The 18,346-nt window shown below is 33.1% G+C and overlaps 1 protein-coding gene across 3 annotated transcripts in view; it reads left to right on the top strand.

Moving 5' to 3' along the window:
* The window catches only part of LOC106708723, a 105,914-nt gene extending 97,925 nt beyond the window's left edge, over positions 1 to 7,989 (top strand). For all 3 annotated transcript variants that reach the window (XM_045681756.1, XM_045681757.1, XM_014500270.2), the window contains 2 exons: positions 6,459 to 6,627; positions 6,903 to 7,989. In XM_045681756.1, coding sequence (XP_045537712.1) covers positions 6,459 to 6,627; positions 6,903 to 7,538 — 805 coding nt within the window. In that variant the 3' untranslated portion in view covers positions 7,539 to 7,989. The remainder of the gene's footprint in view (positions 1 to 6,458; positions 6,628 to 6,902) is intronic.
* Positions 7,990 to 18,346: the final 10,357 nt, after the last annotated feature.

The raw sequence follows: 18,346 nt of genomic DNA on the forward strand, positions 1-18,346 counted from the left end.
GGGTTACCTACCCGTTTTAGAATTACCCAAAATTTCCTAATTTCTTCCGAAAGACGTACATATTACAACTCCATGTAATTGATTAGTAACTTATAACCTGAGTTCCCGTTGTAATCTTTACTATATACTGTAAATGCAAATTAATCTATACATAATATCACGCGTGGTATTTATATACAATTTTGAAATTGCCGCTGTGCAATTGCCGCTCCCTTATTGGTTAAAATATGACGCTGTCAACATTGCTATTTCACATATTTTCCGACTGCCTCAAGATCCTTATTTAACTATAATCAAATTTAAATGAAGTATGTAAATTTATTAGTCTTTTGTACGTTTGATCAATATTCTTCGCAAGAGTAATGTAGTGAAGAAAAAGTTGGAAAAGTTCGCGAGAACTCTATAGGGTAAAAGCCGGATAGTTGCCACACTTTTTAAAAATCTACTTTAAAAAATTTGTACCAATACATTTTTTATTCAAAGTGTATTCTCCAACATAGTTCATTAATCTTCTAACATACCCTAACTATAAAAAAATTATAAATATTATAAATTTTAAGTAAATCCACTTTAATATGACCTCTAAAAAAGAGGATAGTTGCCAACTATAGCGGATACTAGCCTAACGTTAAAAATGGTTGGGGGGATACTTGCCCAATGTGAGGATAGATGCCCGTCTGTTTTTATTTTCAAATAAAAATGAACTTATGTTAATTTAAATAATCAGTTTTTATTATTAAACACAATTTTTTATAAAATATTATTTAAAGTTCAATTATAATTATAAAATTATAACAATAATTGACTCCAAAATAGTAAATAAGTGTCCAAAATAAAAATGTAATGTTATTATTTATTTCGGTTCGCAACAACGGTAATTGTTTCTCCTTTTTCACCGGAAGTAAGTGATTTCACTGTTCTAGTACCTTTCTTGTCCAATACCTTGCCTGGTTTATTGTTGAGTTGTACACCACTTTCATCCATATTGAAAATTCGCTCCGGCTTATCTAGCAAATCGTTATCAGTTAAGACGGTTATGAGCAGATCAAAAAATTTGGCTAATTCGGCTCTGCTTAGACCCTTCGCTCTTTGAATTGATAAGCCCTCAGCTTGCCTCACACCTACGAGTATTTCGGCATTTTGCTGTTGAGTATTTATTTTAGATAAACTATGGTAAAATCAAATAAAAAATCACCAAGAAAAAAACAGTAAAAGCAAATGAAAAAAATGAGTAAGAAAAAAATCTGTTTTTGCTTTTTAACAATGTATAGTTAGATAGTTGCCGCAGGGCAACAATCCGCAAAAGACAGTAGGGCAACTATCCGATTTGATACGGATACTTGCCCTTTTTATTTACGAAATATATAAAACATATTTAACAATAAAACCTAATAAACAGTGCAATTTAAACTCTAATGAACTCAAAGAAATTTATTTTTGACTGAAATCGCAATCAGTTATAAAAATATTTAACAGAGATTACTTACCAATATAATTCTGGCGCTCGTCAATGTATCGCCGCGGAAGATGTTTTCTCACACGGACAAAACACATACCCCTATTTCAACGGCTTATGCGGCACTAAGGCCTGCGAGGGGGACGCTTTTAATTATGATCAAAAAGAAACACAGTCAATACGTCTAACATAGAGCATTTGAAACTGAGGCATGTATCCGTCCGAGGCAACTATCCGGCTTTTACCCTATGTCAATTCCAAAGGTAAAAAAACTTTTCAGACTCCATTAAACTATTTTATTTTTATCGTATAACTTTTACGAAGTGAGACGAAGTTTTTTAACTAAAGAATATGTCAAATATAGAAAATGTGTTTGATACATATATTTTGGGTACAGAAAAATTTCAATAATTTAAAAAAGTTTTAATATTAACAATTTTATTAATTCTCTATATCAAATTGTTTTGTCTGTGGTTTCAAAAAAGATTGACAGTAAAAAGTTTTCATACGAGTGTATTATCAAGAGTAAACAAACAAGGTAAAGTTTACAACTGGCCAATAAAAAAATACAATTAAAAAAAAGTTATCAGAAAAACAATTGCCAAAATCTTCGAATAGTTTATAAGATGTAAAAAACACAATGCCTATAACTGTGTGATATTTGTTCGTCCCCAAACTAAGTTTTAGTTCGGTCATCAATCTTCGATTATCTACACTCCATTGGCAAGTTTTCACATTAGCTATTCTCGCGCGTACGTTCTCTACAGATCTATTTTAATACTTTCCTACGAAAGACATTATATATTTACGTTGACAAGATTAAGAACTAAAGGGTAGGCAAAAATTTTCGTTCCTCTTACTTTTAGACAGTGACAATTTATTTTGGGGATTTCTAAATTTTTAAACGTACGAATAATTTTATCAAACATGAATTAAAATTGACAATCAACAAAAACTTGAGAGGTGTCAAGGGACACCCGGATGAAACGAAGTTCCTATGAATTTTCGTTATATATTGTCACGTCGTTGCCATGGTTACTATAGCAAAAAGTGTCGTGACAACTTTTCGTAAGAATTTTTTCCGTCTAGCCCCCTTTCACAACGCGCGATAAGGAACTTCGTTCCAATAAAAAAAAATAAAAGTACTAATTAGTGTTTTCTAACTAGCATGCCAACATTTAATTTTCATTTAATATTCAACGTAGAATTATTTAAATCATCCACATTTACAGATCTTAACCGACGTATCAATGCTTGTTAGATCTTTGAATGCACCCGTTATGTTATGTCTATTTTTTTGATGTTACAAAATTCTTTTGACAGCATCATATTCGTACCTTCATCATCCAGCACCGTCAAATGTCACACCTTATTATAACACTTGATACGTCGACTTTAGTCATTAAGAATGCCAATCAATCTTATGATACGTCTCCTCTGATTAGTGACGTGCGACTAATTATCAAGTATCGAGTAACACGATACCGGTACCTCGTTGTGGTTATCGACAAAACGTAACGTCGATGTTAATTTGGTACGCACTAGCTCCGAAATTGTAGCTTTTTATTTGACTTATTATATGTTTAACGGTAATTTATTTCGATTTGATTTTAATGGTGCAAGAGTGAAATCATTTTTAGCCGACTTCAAAAAGAAGGATAATATTGTTATTTTCGAGTCGGTTTCGGCCTAAGTAGGGACATAAACGTAAGTATGTCTAATACATCTCAAATATAAAATGTCATCTATTTACTTCGGCCGACACCGACTGCGAAATAACAATAATTATACAATATAGACATGTTACAAGAGAGAAGAGACCTTTCTTTAGAGTTTAGAGAGTTTTCATGACATTATTTTGTTTCTTTTCAGTGCATTTTGTTTGAGATTGTTTTTTATGGTACTTTTGAATGCATTTTGTTTGACATGGTTTTTATTAAGACAAAAGGATTAGAGAAAATAAATCGCGATACTCTTAAACTTTTACTTGCTGCTATATTCTTTACCAATTAAATAATAATATTGTAACAAAATATTATAATTCAATCGAAAATTATGTTCCACTCGATTACAATTTTTTAACACCAAAAATTGCGATCGTATTTTGGGCTAAGGACCAAACTATCCCTTATTATTAACTCACTATATGTCTCCACTGAGGGACTCATAGCCCTACTTAGGTGTGACTAGGCAATAGTCAATCATGCTAGCCCAGTGCGGGTTGGTTGACTTCACATGTGCAGGTTGCATCACATAAGAACATACGGATAAATTTACAATCTTAATCGAAACTCACATTGGTACGTGATAGGATTCGAACCCATGACCTGCAGATACAAGTCAAGTGCTTAACCCCTGAGCCACCGACGCTTATCAGACGTCACATCACATTTATATATATACCACTACTTAAAGGTATCGTTATTCGTTAATAATAAACTCTTAGGTTGCTATCAAATTAAATAAACCAACGTTCTCTGATTAAAGTTATCTACCCTTCCATTACTTACTACGGTTATTTGTGTACTACACATTTGTCACGGAAGTATCAACAACAATCAGATATTCAAATAAGATGCAATTTATTTTATATACATAAAAGGTTACCGGTCTGTCTGTATGTCCACTGATTTATCGCATTATTTTTATCGACAAGCCATATAAAGCTTTTTTTCTTTACCAAAGACCGTTGAACGGTACGATCAATGTGAAGGTACAAACGAATTTAACTTTTAATACAAGGGTAACAAGGTCTTTTTTGATATGAAGCAATCATACTGTTTACGTAAGAAACGAGCATGTTTTATCTTTAAAAATTAGATATTAGATAAAGAGTCGTGCGTGGACCGGTGTTCAAAACAGCGGTCTTCAATAGCATTGAACCCTAAATCAATAATATTACAAGACTAGTTGTTGCCCGGGACTTCATCAACGTCTGAGAAAAGTTAATATGTTAATAGCAACATATTCTTGTCCATTTCCTGTTTAATTAAACAAATTTATTCATGCATGATATTTCAAAAAGACGCTTGACAGAAATAGTACACTATGATTTTTTAAGACTAGACCCTAATTTTTATTGTACGATGGATGGACCAAATAAGCCCAGCGCTTGAAATTACATTGCATAACGACACCTACTTTGCAAAGGACCGCACCAAATTGAAACTTTCAACCTTCTCGAGAAGGTCAAGAAAGGAGCTCGTGACATTCAAGAATGAGGAAATTATGGAAAGAGACAGAGTCACTGAAAAAGGCATATTAGTTTTACCGAGCTCGCAGTAGCAAGGCGCGGCAAGAGTCGGTACTCACGTTGAATCTGGCGGTATTCAACCCTAAAAACGACAGACATTTGAACGTGTCGTAAACACTGAGAGGACGACGCGAACAATAGGACGCAGCTTTTAAAATAAAGTGGATCAGTTGTACACGACTAATTGCTTTTTACTGTTATGTCGGTGGAGTTTATCGCGTTGCGAGGAAAAAACAATTGTTCAGTAATTGGAACACCGCGAAAGGCCCTGATTGTACACGTACCTTTAGGTGTTAGTTTTACTACTGCAGTTTCTAGTTTTATTAATGTTTACTTTAAATGTTAAGAAATAACTAAAAAGCTCCACATAAATATGTAACTAAGCGTACGTATAAAGTTTAGAACACAGAGCTTTCTTTAAAACAAGAGTTGTTTATAAATGGACATTTTTGAGTCCATTTACGGGCAGCGACCAACACGCGTCGACGCGTGTATAATATACCCGCTGTCGCACAGCACTATCCGTGGGTGGTCGTGTTTCTATGTAGATGTCACCGTAAAACTGTTAACATGGAACGTTTACAATCTGACGAATGATATCGTAAACTAACGGGTAATATTGGTTCTTATGGTACGTGCCATATGGCTATTTGGCTATCACCATAACTAATATATTAACTCTAACTATAATAGCTAAATTTCCTTACACAGTGCTGTAGTAAAATAAAGATCTCGGTTTATCGTAACTTATAAAATATGATATATAGTTAGTCCATATATAACTAACGATATTTATAATTTTACGATAACGTGACTATAACTCACGCTTACTCCGAGCTACAAATACGCAAATGAATTTCGTTTTTTTTTTTTTTTTCAAATTAACTTTACAGTAGTCAAAGTTGTTCTTATTGTAGGAACATTAGTTATGTTGGTTAAGGCACAGTGGTTAAAGGTTATCGCTTTATAAATTAATTATTATTATTATACTAAAAGACTATTACGGATTGTTACGTTCGATGGGACATGATTATTTCATTTAAAGTTATCTTGGGAGTTTGAGTTGTACAAACATCACGGCAATTTGATTTTTAAGGTGACACAACATTTTTAATTTGATTTCCATTTTAACCAAAATACATCAACAATCGAACTATAACCAAAAATATGTATATTTTTCCGAATTAAAAAAACGTGTTTCTCAACGTTTCAATTCTACTAAAATATTTCGAGAATATCATTTCAAACATCTCGTGAGCGCGATTTCGTTTAATTTATTCTCTGTTCAAATTGTATTCGAAATTTAATATCTTAAATAATAAATTACACGAGGAAATGAGATTCTGCAAATCCACTGTAAAATAAAGCAGACTGGAAGAAGTCCGATGTAACAGAAGCGATAAATGATAATGGTCTTCGCCTCAGCTAGTTATAAAACTTTGCATGAGACCGCTTGGCTTTGACTCTAAAATCCATAAAACTTTCGCCTTAATACATGAACCCTGTAACGATAATTTAAACTTTAATGGATTTCAAGTTTATCTTTTACGTATAATGGAAACTGTGTTTCGATTTTCTTTCTATATCGATCAGTTATAGTTAAGGTTAAAGAAAATTGGGTCAGAAATTTGTTTATTTTAATTTATTGATAAGGTTTTTATGGCTAATTTTGATAACCAAGAAAGCGTTTTATTTGTTCGACGATGTTGCTTTTGTGATAAATGTTAATTTGACACTTTATTTTAACAGACATAAGCGGAAAGTAACAAATTTCCTGCCGTCGAAATCATCAGCGCCATCGCATAGTGGTGGGTCGCAGAGGCGAGCGCCTCCACAAGCGCCCTTGTACGAAGACTTGCAGGACCTGCCCAGGCGACCCCCGCTGCCGCATAGACCTAATATCGAACCACAACTAGAAGTAAGTCTCTTTCTTTCTGTGTTTTAAATAAAGAAGACAAATCTCATTGAAAAACTCGACTCTCTGGCTTATTTACCTTGTCTTGCTGTGGATTTTTTTTTCGATAGCCCTATAAATTTTGCTTCACCAGACATAAGTTCATTCATACTTTATTGTATCATAGTACCAAATTGAAATCCGTAATAATCTTGCATACCACTCTCTTACGTTCCATTACTGTTTCTTGCTTGTAACTATACAGAATTCCTTCTAATCGAGTACTGTATCATTTTCAGATGGTGGAAACGAAGCGACCCAATTGTCCGGGCAGAGTATTTGTCTGTGACAGTGGGGGCACGTGGCGCGGCGGCAACTCTTGTGGAGGTGACGCGTGCGGGGCTCCGCTCTATGAGGAACTGCCTCACAGATCGGATGACTCGATACACAGCGACGATCACTTCGCAGAAGACGAACTAAGTCTCGTCGGCGAAGCCGCTCCCTGTCGAACATGTTCCAGACCTACAGTCCCACATTCACTACCACATCGTCAAAGACCACAAAGAATGGATAGACGACCCAAGTCTTTGGAAAGACGTCGTGGTCATCATAGAATGCCGCGTCACATGCATCCACCGGATCCTTCAGAGTTTCATGAAGGTGTTCTTTTAGATGCACTGCTAAGATTGTATCCTCAAGTCGGTACAGTTGGAGCGAGGCCGCCGGGGCCATTACCAATGCAAGCAGGAGGCGCTTGGCCAGGAGGAGAACTTCCTGGGATTGCCTGTTGGAGAGGTCCTCGCGCTTCACCCAAACCACCTAGTGGTGACTCTTCCTTCGGATCCGATTCCGGCTACAGCAATAATACATGTGGAACTTGTGGAACTAGAGCGTCATCAAGGCATCGCTTATCAGCTGAAATTCCTATGTCATGAACAAAACAGTGGCTTTGTGGACTATATGTGATATAATTATGTGCTATAAAGCTTCTAATGTTTGACAAACTTTATGATGTATCAAAAAATCTGGAAGCTTTTAGGTACTACATATAAGTCTTTCTCTCGCGGCCTAATCAAACTGATGTTCAGTGCGGCCTCATTTTTCCTTGTTCAGTTAACTGTTTGTGTAAATGAGGACTTCAATAGTCAGTGTAGGTACCATGGTTGAGATCCTATACGTAAGACAGTTTTCAATTGTAATATCTTGTATTTATTTTAAATTGTTCTTGCCAATGTATGTCACATAAAAATAGTATTTAAATGTATAATTGCATAAATAATTTTGTACAAAATTTACGACCATGAAACTTATGTAGACGTAGTGGTTTTTCTTAGTAAGTTATTCGGAACTAGTCCTAAATTATGATTGAATTGAATTATATAAGATGTAAGGTACTTGATTTTCCGTTGTAAAAATTATGAAAATTGTAATTAGGTTGAAAGTTGTAGATATTGTAAAAAATCTTAGTTAGAAACTATTAATTAGGGACATTAGTAAGTTGAATTTTATAATCATATCACATTCTAGTATTGATAATGCATTTATATATAGAATCACAAAAATCTCCTTTCCAGAAGATATATCATGTCCTAATCTTCTTATCTCTGGTGCTATATTTGGATTATCTCTCATTATTATATATTTATACTTCATTTGATTCATTAAAAACAAAATAATCTATTGATTCATCTTGTGCATTTATAATTTGTACTATTTCTCTTTTGTTTCTATCGATAACCTGTTCGTTTTCGAAACAAAAGAATTCTAAGATACTTTTTCTTTCACCTTGAGAGAATTATTGTGGGTTCGCAATGTCAAATCTCTTTCTAAAATGATTACGTTTTTAAGTAGTGGTCATCTCTGTCATACTCCTTGAAAAAATTGAGATATGTTTTTGCTTGGTTATTTTGGCAAAGCGAGCCGTTAGTCATTCTGCCTTGCCTGATCTATCATAGGTTTTTTGAAGATGAATTCTAATACCTATTCTGTTTTATTTCCTTATAATGTCAATTGATTAATGTAATACCTTTTAAATATATTGAATTCATGCATCCCTTTGAATTTAATTAAATTTTTAATCCATAAGAAAAAAACATCAAAAATAATTGTAAGTTCGTAGTAATCATGTAGTTTTTCTTATATAATATTTCAGTTTATAAACTAGTATTTATGAATTTTTGAGTTGTAAACAATATTGTTTTTTGTTTTATGTTTTATATTAAAAAAAAATATGTGAATATTTATTTTTTTAACTATTGTTTCACTGGTATTGTATAGTTTCAAAAGTTGCGTCACACATTAAATTTAAAAACCCCGGTTGGGTAAAATTATAAACACGAAAAGCACAATAAATTGAAAAATAAATACATTTCTAAAAAGAACGTATTTTTATTTCACATTTAACAAAATACAGACTATTACAAAACTCCGGGGAAGAATATGAATAAAAAAATAGGCTAACGAGCTAGGTTGGCTATATTAATTCTTCTTCTGCTACATACACTCTAGTCAAATATTTGCTACAGCCCCCTACTACTACTAAAAGAAATCCTACGAGTAAACTTTATATCGTAGTAACACAAAATAACATGTCCCTAGTCTAATATAGCGCAGACATTTACTCGAAACGCTATTTATAAACTAAGCGTTGCTAGAGATTGAAATAATTTCGCCTTTTATGTGAGGTTACAGGTGCTGACACACTGTCCGTGGCTATAAAAGCTTGAAAGTTGAGAATATAAAGCTTTGGACTGAAGCCATTTCTATTAAAAGCACTTTCATCCTTGATACCTGCAGAGTATTTTTATTATGTAATGTTATTGCCATATCCAATATCATGAATGAATTTTAGATGAAGAATAACGAATCATTAATCTAATGGAACAAAATACGCAATAAATTAAGTAATAGTGTGGAAGAACCTTTAGACGACTGCACTTCAGTCCAAAAGTAACTTTGCTATTTTTTTTTCGCTGAAGTTTTACTGTTCACCCGTGATAAGAGTTATAATGTAAAATGTGCAGCTAGTTTATGGATGGAAATATTGAGGCTTTGTATTAGAACAACATACATTAACAAAGTCAACCGAATGAATAGCTTAGCACATGTAGAGCAGTATTTCCACATGCTAAAATCATCGTACTTTTGATTAATTTGCTACTATTCATGGGATAGCGGTTCAAATCATCATGTGATTTAAATGACAAAATCATGACTATTTCGAAAACCATTTCAAGTCAAAATTATATATGTTTCAGTTGGGCCAGGCAAGTTTTTTTATAATAAAATCAAACTTCATCTAAATTTGGGAGAGCCATCACAGTAGTAATCTCAAGATCGTCCTTAAGCTGATCTAGATTTTTAAAGTTATAATTTTTCTAATTTCCGACATTTGGATATAGCAAATTCTCTTTACATTTAAAGATGTATACAAATAATTTATTCTATATATATTCTGTGGCATTAATCCATGCTCCTATTAATAGTAATCCTTTGCAGTGTACAGAATCACAGAATAATTGTGTTACAATACGGGATATCCATTCAAATGTATTCGCTTGATTGATTCGCAGCTATCATTTCATTAAGGCTCGAAATTAGCCGGCACCAAATATCAGATTGATGTCCACTTTCACATTGAATTGGTTATAATTAATTCCTTGTTAATTGCAAATTCTCGAACATGGAATATAGAAATTTATACGAATATTGACATAAGTTTAATGTTCAAATTATTCGGTTTAAGAGTAAAAATTTTCTTATTTCGCGGTAACATTTATACAACCTATATATAGATAAACTGACTTATTTTTGTACTCTGCTGTTTTAAAAGTACCAGGTAGACCTGGTATTTTGAAAACTATGGTACTTCATCGTACCAGGTAAACCTGGTACTTTGACAACTCTCGGGGAAAAAAGAATCTGTCGCAGTCGTGTAGCAGTAGCTAACAGTTCGGATGAGTATCGTTTTGATATATTTATTGTTGGTTTCTGACCCCAAAATCCATGTACAAAACATATTGTCCGTTGCTCGTTTGCCCCCTTCTCGTATAAAATATATATATTATATATATATATATATATATATATATATATATATATATATATATATATATATATTGTTATGTCTATTTTGTCAAAGATAATGAGAGGGATAACGATATGTTTTCTATAGGGATTTTTGGTTTCCGAAACCAATGATTAGATAAAACAATAAAGTAATGAAATTAAAGGTGAATGGCAACATAGGCAAAGGAATACAGAAGAAAGTATGGATGGATTGTGTTATACAGGATGTGCGCAAGAATTATTTGAATGCAGATACCTATAGATATAATTTAGTCGTACATACTGAGAAAATCGGAAGATCAGAAGACCTGTGGAAACAGGGAAAAGGTCAGGTAGATTAGATTGTTTTTGGCAACTCTCAAATATATTCTTCGTTTACATTATGTAGCTTGGTGTAAACGTAGCATTAGATTTTTAAATAACCAGTCTTCTACACTCACAAGTCAGTATTCATCAAATACAACGCGAAGCCATAACTCTCGACAGTGCGACGGAACCGGCCATATGGAATGCAATTTATAAAAGACATGTTTATTTCAAAATTCACTGAGCATTCAGTCGTGACGATCTTTAGACTGTGAACGATATAAATAGTTAGATATATGTATTTCTGTTTGTTGCATGAAAGTGATACATTGTTGATATTTTAGTTTTCTTTAAACATACTTTTAAATCTGAATTTTTCGTTGAGATATTTTTTTAAGTGGAAAAATTCAACAATAATTCAGATGATTTCAGCTGGTGTATTTAAATTCTAACTAATCATAACTCAGACAATCTCTTCACATAGGTTGATAACTAATTAATGATAATTTAGCAAAGTATCTATCAACTAAAAACTGAAATAGCTATGATTAGTTAGCACTAGTTTTCATCTTTTTAAATATATGTTCGTTACAAATACTGTTGAGAATTTTAGCCAAAATAAGTTGCAAAGCATTATAAACTTTTTATCAAAATTTAATTTCAAACAAATGGCAAACTATTCTAAAACCCAACCGCAACAAGAATACACGACAGTTATGGATAATGTAATTATATTGCGCGCCAATATTGACTTTAATTTAGTGTCGCCGTGTGTTGATTTAATTGTTCACATAAATATAAAAGATTTAATTGAGTTATGATTATGGCAATGTTATAATGCTTAGCGCTAGTGTCGCTAAATCGTTCGCAAGTTTAGTGGTGTGAATTAATATTACATGTACAATTATCGATGGTACTTATATTGTTTAATACCTTTTCTTATTTTGGCTGTGATTCTTTTTAATAAATTGATTACAACATCTAATTTTGTGACAACGTGGAATTTATTTGTTGGGTACATTTATTAATTGTAATTTATCATGCGACTTACGTGACTTATATAATGAGAAATAAGTAAAAAAATAATTAATTCGAAATGTATTTCATCCATACTTTGTAATCCTTAATTCCAAAAAAATAATAATTAGAATATGTTCGCAGACAAGTTATTAAATAGCAAGTTAATAATAGTTCATCAGCTATGCGAACGATTTGGTGCTGCTGAGTCCTTCGGCCGCCGCTCTGATACGACTGATCTTGATATGTGAGGAATATGCCAGTGCTCATGGCCTCATCTACAATGTCCGCAAGAGCGAGCTAATGGTATTCCAAGCCAGGGGTCGCAAGATAGAACATGTTCCTCCTATCAAATTAAATGATGTTGCCTTACTAAAGGTGTCGTCCTTCAAATATCTCGGACATGTCGTAACTGAGGACATGAAGGACGACAAAGACATTGAAAGGGAGCGAAGGGCGATGGCTGTCCGCTGTAACATGCTGGCTCGCAGATTTTCGCTATGTAGTACAGATGTTAAAATCATGCTCTTTAAGACGTATTGCCAAACTTTTTACACGTGTAATCTGTGGGTTAGCTACACGCAGCGGGCTCTCAGCGCCCTTCGTGTACAATACAACAATAGCCTTAGGATGCTGCTGGGGCTTCCCCGCCACTGTAGCGCATCCGAGATGTTTGCGCAAGCGCACACTGACGGCTTTAACGCCGTGCTGCGCAAACGGATAGCTTCGCTTTTACGCAGAGTGCGGGACAGCCCCAACACCATACTAAGAGGCCTTAGCGACAAGCTTGACTGCCCGATAGTGCGACACTGGGTGCATGCACACGTCCACATGACCGGCGACAGACTGTCTTGATTATTAGTCTCTTCTTAGTATTTATGTGGGTGTAATAATTTTCCAAAACTAATGTAATATTTTTTCCAATATGTGTTACCTTATGTTACATGAAATAAATAAATAAATAAAAAATAAAATAAAATAAAATAAATTAAATTTTTTACCACCGTGTTGACGTGTAAGTGAAATTTCCTAATTTTAACGCGTAATTTTTTCTCTAACGTGTTCAAAGAAGTCTTCTTCTCCATTTCTGAAGGTTACTATACTGAAGTCCAGTACTGAAGTAAGCAAACCCGTTCTTGCTCTGTGCCAAGCAAAAAATTTGTTCAACTCTGGCAATAGTGGTCCACTCTTGTATGTTTCTTTTTCTTCAAAGAAGCAACAAAACAAAAAAAAACATACGTGAATAAAGTACGCCTTCCGATAATTTAAATTAATACTGAGCTGTATTTTTTAAAAGGAAATACATTAGTTTTAATATGTCGATGTAAATCACGCGCGTCCCTATTCCGACGTATTTTCGTCGTCCGTCGTCGCTGTCGCAGCTGCTACAATTTGTCCGTCCTTAAGTCTGACACATCGAGCGCGGACGAGTGTTGCACCGAACTCCACTCGATGTTAACAACATTGTTTTGACTTCGTTGACTGTTTTCAGAATATGAACACGGCGGATCGTTAATCTTAATTTTATTTTAAACAAAAATACAGTGTAACACAACATATATCGCTTCCGGAATTCGCATAATTTGTTTTTAATTTGTCAATAAAACTATAAATTAACTTTGTTTACATTGTTACTAATTTACCTAAATGAATCATACAAGAAGGTTTCTTCTAGATCATTACGTATTAAAAAACTTCCGTCGTCTATATCAATAATCGACTTACTCAAAAACTTCTAAGCTGAAATAATTTAAATATATAATTTTCAAGATGTTTTAAATTCAATTTATAAATTGTCTAAAATACAGGGAATGTTGAGTAGACATTAGGTACTTTAAAAGGAAAATGTTTTTACATCTACATGTTATCTATACGAATTCGGGGCAATTAGCTAGTTGTAAAAAACTTCAATTAATACTTCGCGTTGTTTATTTGCGTTCGACTCTGCGGTAAGATTTTTTTTTAAGTCTTTATGCAGCTTAGTTGAAAGCGTTTAAAAGGGATTTGGGTTGAAATAACAAATTTACTTAAGGATTACCTTGCTAATGCTTGCTTGTTTTACATTTAATGTATACATTACTTCCTGATGGCGACAGCGGGCAATACGGTATGTTGTTTTATCAAGAGTTTTAGTTCTCACACTTTTATTATTCATAATAACGAAAATCAAGTTATCAATATAAGTTGAGTGTCGGTGGCTCAGGGGTTAAGCACTTGACTTGTACTACAGGTCCTGGGTTCGAAACCTGCCATGTACTAATGTTTTTTTTCGATTATCATATCGACGCTGGAAAGCATAAACGCTGTAACCCTTGAAATCGCGAATATGTTTTTCACACGTTAATAATTTCAACCATTATCAAACGATAATGATTTTATTATAGGTTAGCACAAACTACACAACATTGCTAAATACCGCATGCTTGTAGGCGTATCAGCTCACGAGTTATGATTTTATGGCTCTCCTGTAAAGTTCATACTTTCGGGGTTACAGCGTTTACGCTCTCTAGCGTCGATATGTACATTTATCCTACGTCCTTACAGTGAAGGAAAACATCGTGATGCAACCTGCACATATCTGGGAAGAGATTCAAAGATATGTTTGAAGTCAACCCACCAGCACGGTTGACTGTGGCCTAGTCACCCTGACCTAGGGATAGGCTCCGAGCCATTCAGTGGGGACGTATAGTGAATTGATGAATGAATATAAGTAAGTTATATAGGTAATTAAATTTCCAAACAGTTAAGACTTAGAGTCCATCAAGAAAAGGCTATTTGAAGTTCCTTTAGTATTAACAAGCGAAATGTTGCTAGTATGACCAATTCTCCTATTAAAAAGAATTAAGCACGATTAAAAATCTGTAGACGTTAAAATTATCTTCTTTTCGATTATATTTAGATCTTTTGTAAGACTAGATTAGAATTAGATTTTTAATTTCGCAAAGAAGTATGTTACGAAACGACGTTCACTTCGCCTCTTCAATTTTCGGCACTAATTAAAACAGGGCATTTGACTGCGACGAAGCAAAGGGTCTTGTTATCACAATAATTCCAGCTAAAAATGATTTATGACGGAATATCTGTGCTATTTCTAGGATTTTTTTATGTGCAGCATTTCTGTTTTAACATTTAACCCTACTGAACTAGGATGGTAATGTTTTTATGTATGTAGGTTTGTGCGTTTATTACGAAACTAATATGAATTCCTGTTGCCAAAATTAAACATTCGATTTTGAGTAGTTTTTTTGAGGTTTGACTTAACAAATAGTTAGTTATTATTTTTTTACATAATTTTACAGAACTATCAGATTTAAAATTACTATTAAATCGCGTTTAGTCTTACTAATATTATAAATTCGAATGTTTAGATAGATGGATGGATGTATGGATGAATGTTTAAAGGTATCTCTAGAACGGCTCAACGGATCTTGCTAATATTATGCATAGATGTAGGAATATAGTCTGGAAGAACACATAGGCTACAATTTTTTTTAAATTTTGAATTGCAGGCGGCCTCTAGTATTTAATATGAATTGGTTAAGAAATATCAATTTATTATTATTTATTTACTCAGATTCGTGAAATTCTACAACTACAAAGAGGACATAACTGTTCTAAATAAAAGGTAAAAAAGGGCTAACAAGTGACCCGAGCTTCTAATAGGGTCCCTCATCATTTGACTTACCCTTTGACGTTCCAAATATCTTATTATTTATTCATATCAAGCCTGAAGTGTAAATTGGGCGTCTACTGTAAGAATATGAAGAGGTAAGATCAAATGTGACCTATTTATGTAGTTAGTACATTACAGAAAGGACTTCAAACAAAACTCCTAATAAACGATCTTATTTACTAAATTTGTTTCAACGAAATCATCATCAAACAATTCAAATAGAAAAATTTGAAAAATAACAAACGTCACATATAAGTGAAGCAATCGACAAACACGTAAAATGTGAGTAAAAATTTCATTGTTAAGAATTTTGCAAATCGAAGTTTAAACATCTTTGTATTTTTGTTTATTTAATTTGAAGAATAATATTAATTTCTCTTCAAAACACTTACGTGGTTTATAGGCGTCGCACCTTTTTAGTCAATTTATTATTAACTAGCTTTTACCCGCTACTTCGTCCGCGCGGAATAAAAAAAAGGCACACAACATAAAAAAGTTCCTATGTCCGTCTCCTAGTTCTAAGCTACCTCCCCATCAATTTTCAGCTAAATCAGTTCGACCGATCTTGAGTTATAAATAGTGTAACTAACACAACTTTCTTTTATATATATACTAGCGACCCGCCCCGGCTTCGCACGGGTGCAATGCAAAATATACCTACTACAGAATGTCCTTATACACAACGTTCACAGCGTTCACATTAGAAACCTTTAAATTTATCAGTGTTTCTCTACTATATTATGCATTTATTATACATACAAACCTTCCTTAAGAATCACTCTATCTATTAAAAAAAACCGCGTCAAAATCCGTTGCGTAGTTTTAAAGATCTAAGCATACATACGGACATACAGCGAAAGCGACTTTGTTTTATACTATGTATTGATGAAGATAGATTAAAAAAACCAAATAAAATCGAAACTTCCGAATTTAATTCACCAAATAAGATTTTTACGTAGACAAGTTAGCAAGTTGAAAGTATATTTATTTGATATATATTATCTGTGCATATATAACTATATATATTATCTGTGCATATATAACTACTTCAGTAATACACTTGTGATCGGTCAAAGGATTTTCAGACTGACGTCACGGCAACACAAAAGGTTACTACGTCGTTAGAGTATCAAAGATACTTGATCGTAGTGTTTCGATAAAAGTAATTTTCACGCACCGTCAGTTTTTCGATTAACATTATGCAGATTCGTTGTAGACGAACCGACCACTTGACTGCCTTGACTTTATAAATTAAAATGTAATTTTTGATCAATCGAGCTGTACACATGTTACAACACTAAACCACTATTTTCGACCGCGCGAAATTAAAAAAAAAATAGCCTCTGTTCTTCCAGACTATGTTCTACACTTATGACAAATTTCAGCGAGATCTATGCAGCTGTTCTGGAGATATCTACATACATACATCCAAACATTCACTTGTAGTAAGAAATGCAAATGGATTAAGAATTAAAATACTCCGAAAACTTTAAAAACTATAAATATAAGCGTAGTATTTTTTTAAGCTTTTTTACGAGTACGTTATATGTTTTATTTAAATTTCACTAAAACTTATTCATTTCTGAACATAAAATAAGTTAATATTTTCACGGGACATAGATAATGTAAATTGGTAACTTTACCCCAGTTCAAAGCTAAAAACTGGGGCGAGCTTAAAGGCTTTGCATAGACAATGAAAATGGTGAGTGAAAATCTACATAAATGTTTGTTAAAACTGGTCTTTTCATAGGCTTATCACATAAACTCACTGAATTAAAAATCTTTTTTTCGTTGATATATACAAAAATCGTTACAAATTTATTTTTTACTATTTGTCGCCTAGGGCCCCGATCGCGCGGAGATAAAAAAAAAAAACAAATTTAGTGGCCTAAATTAGTTTTCAAGTTTTAGCGAGATCTGTTTAGCCGTTCTGGACATACCTTCTAAGAAACATCCATCTATCCATCCATATCCATATTTATAACTATTCCGAAAAATCAAAATATGACATGACTCGTGGTTATAAAATTGAAGCATTTTTAACAAGAGGTAATGTTTTTATACATATTTGCCTATTTTATTTTGACAGGCGCTTTTTTAATATTTTCATAAATCTTAATTTTAACAAAATTTCTGTATGAGTAGTGAACTGAGTAGCGGTGTTTGGGATTATTTTTAATGATACAAAGAAATGGAACGCGACATCATTACCGAGTCTTTCATTAATGTACGATGCGAAATGAAAGTGTTCTACTATTGACAGTTCTTTGTTAGGAAAACATTTTCTTTTAGATAGTAAGCACATTATTTAAGAAGAGTTTTAAAGATTTATAAAAGTATACCTCAAATTAGTGACTAATTAATCTAATTTAACAGAAGACAGAAGAAAAAAAAAAGAAACATCGCACGTTTATAATTAATAATTTAAAAAGCTATCTTGCTGCTAATACTATATTATCAGTAACATATTACATATTATTAAAAAAAAAGTCCGGCCGTGCAAAGCCGGGAAGGTACGTTACTTTGCTAATAAAAATGTATTGAAATATTTTCGAAAGAAAAATTCCAAGAAACATCTTTGCTGTGACATTCGCAAGAAAGATCTAATTTCCGCTGTCAGGTTTTAAGGTACGAATATAGTGCTTCAGAATTTGCGACTTTAATGTTAGTTCTATTTTG

Source organism: Papilio machaon, chromosome 17, assembly GCF_912999745.1.
Source record: "Papilio machaon chromosome 17, ilPapMach1.1, whole genome shotgun sequence".
NCBI lineage: Eukaryota > Metazoa > Arthropoda > Insecta > Lepidoptera > Papilionidae > Papilio > Papilio machaon.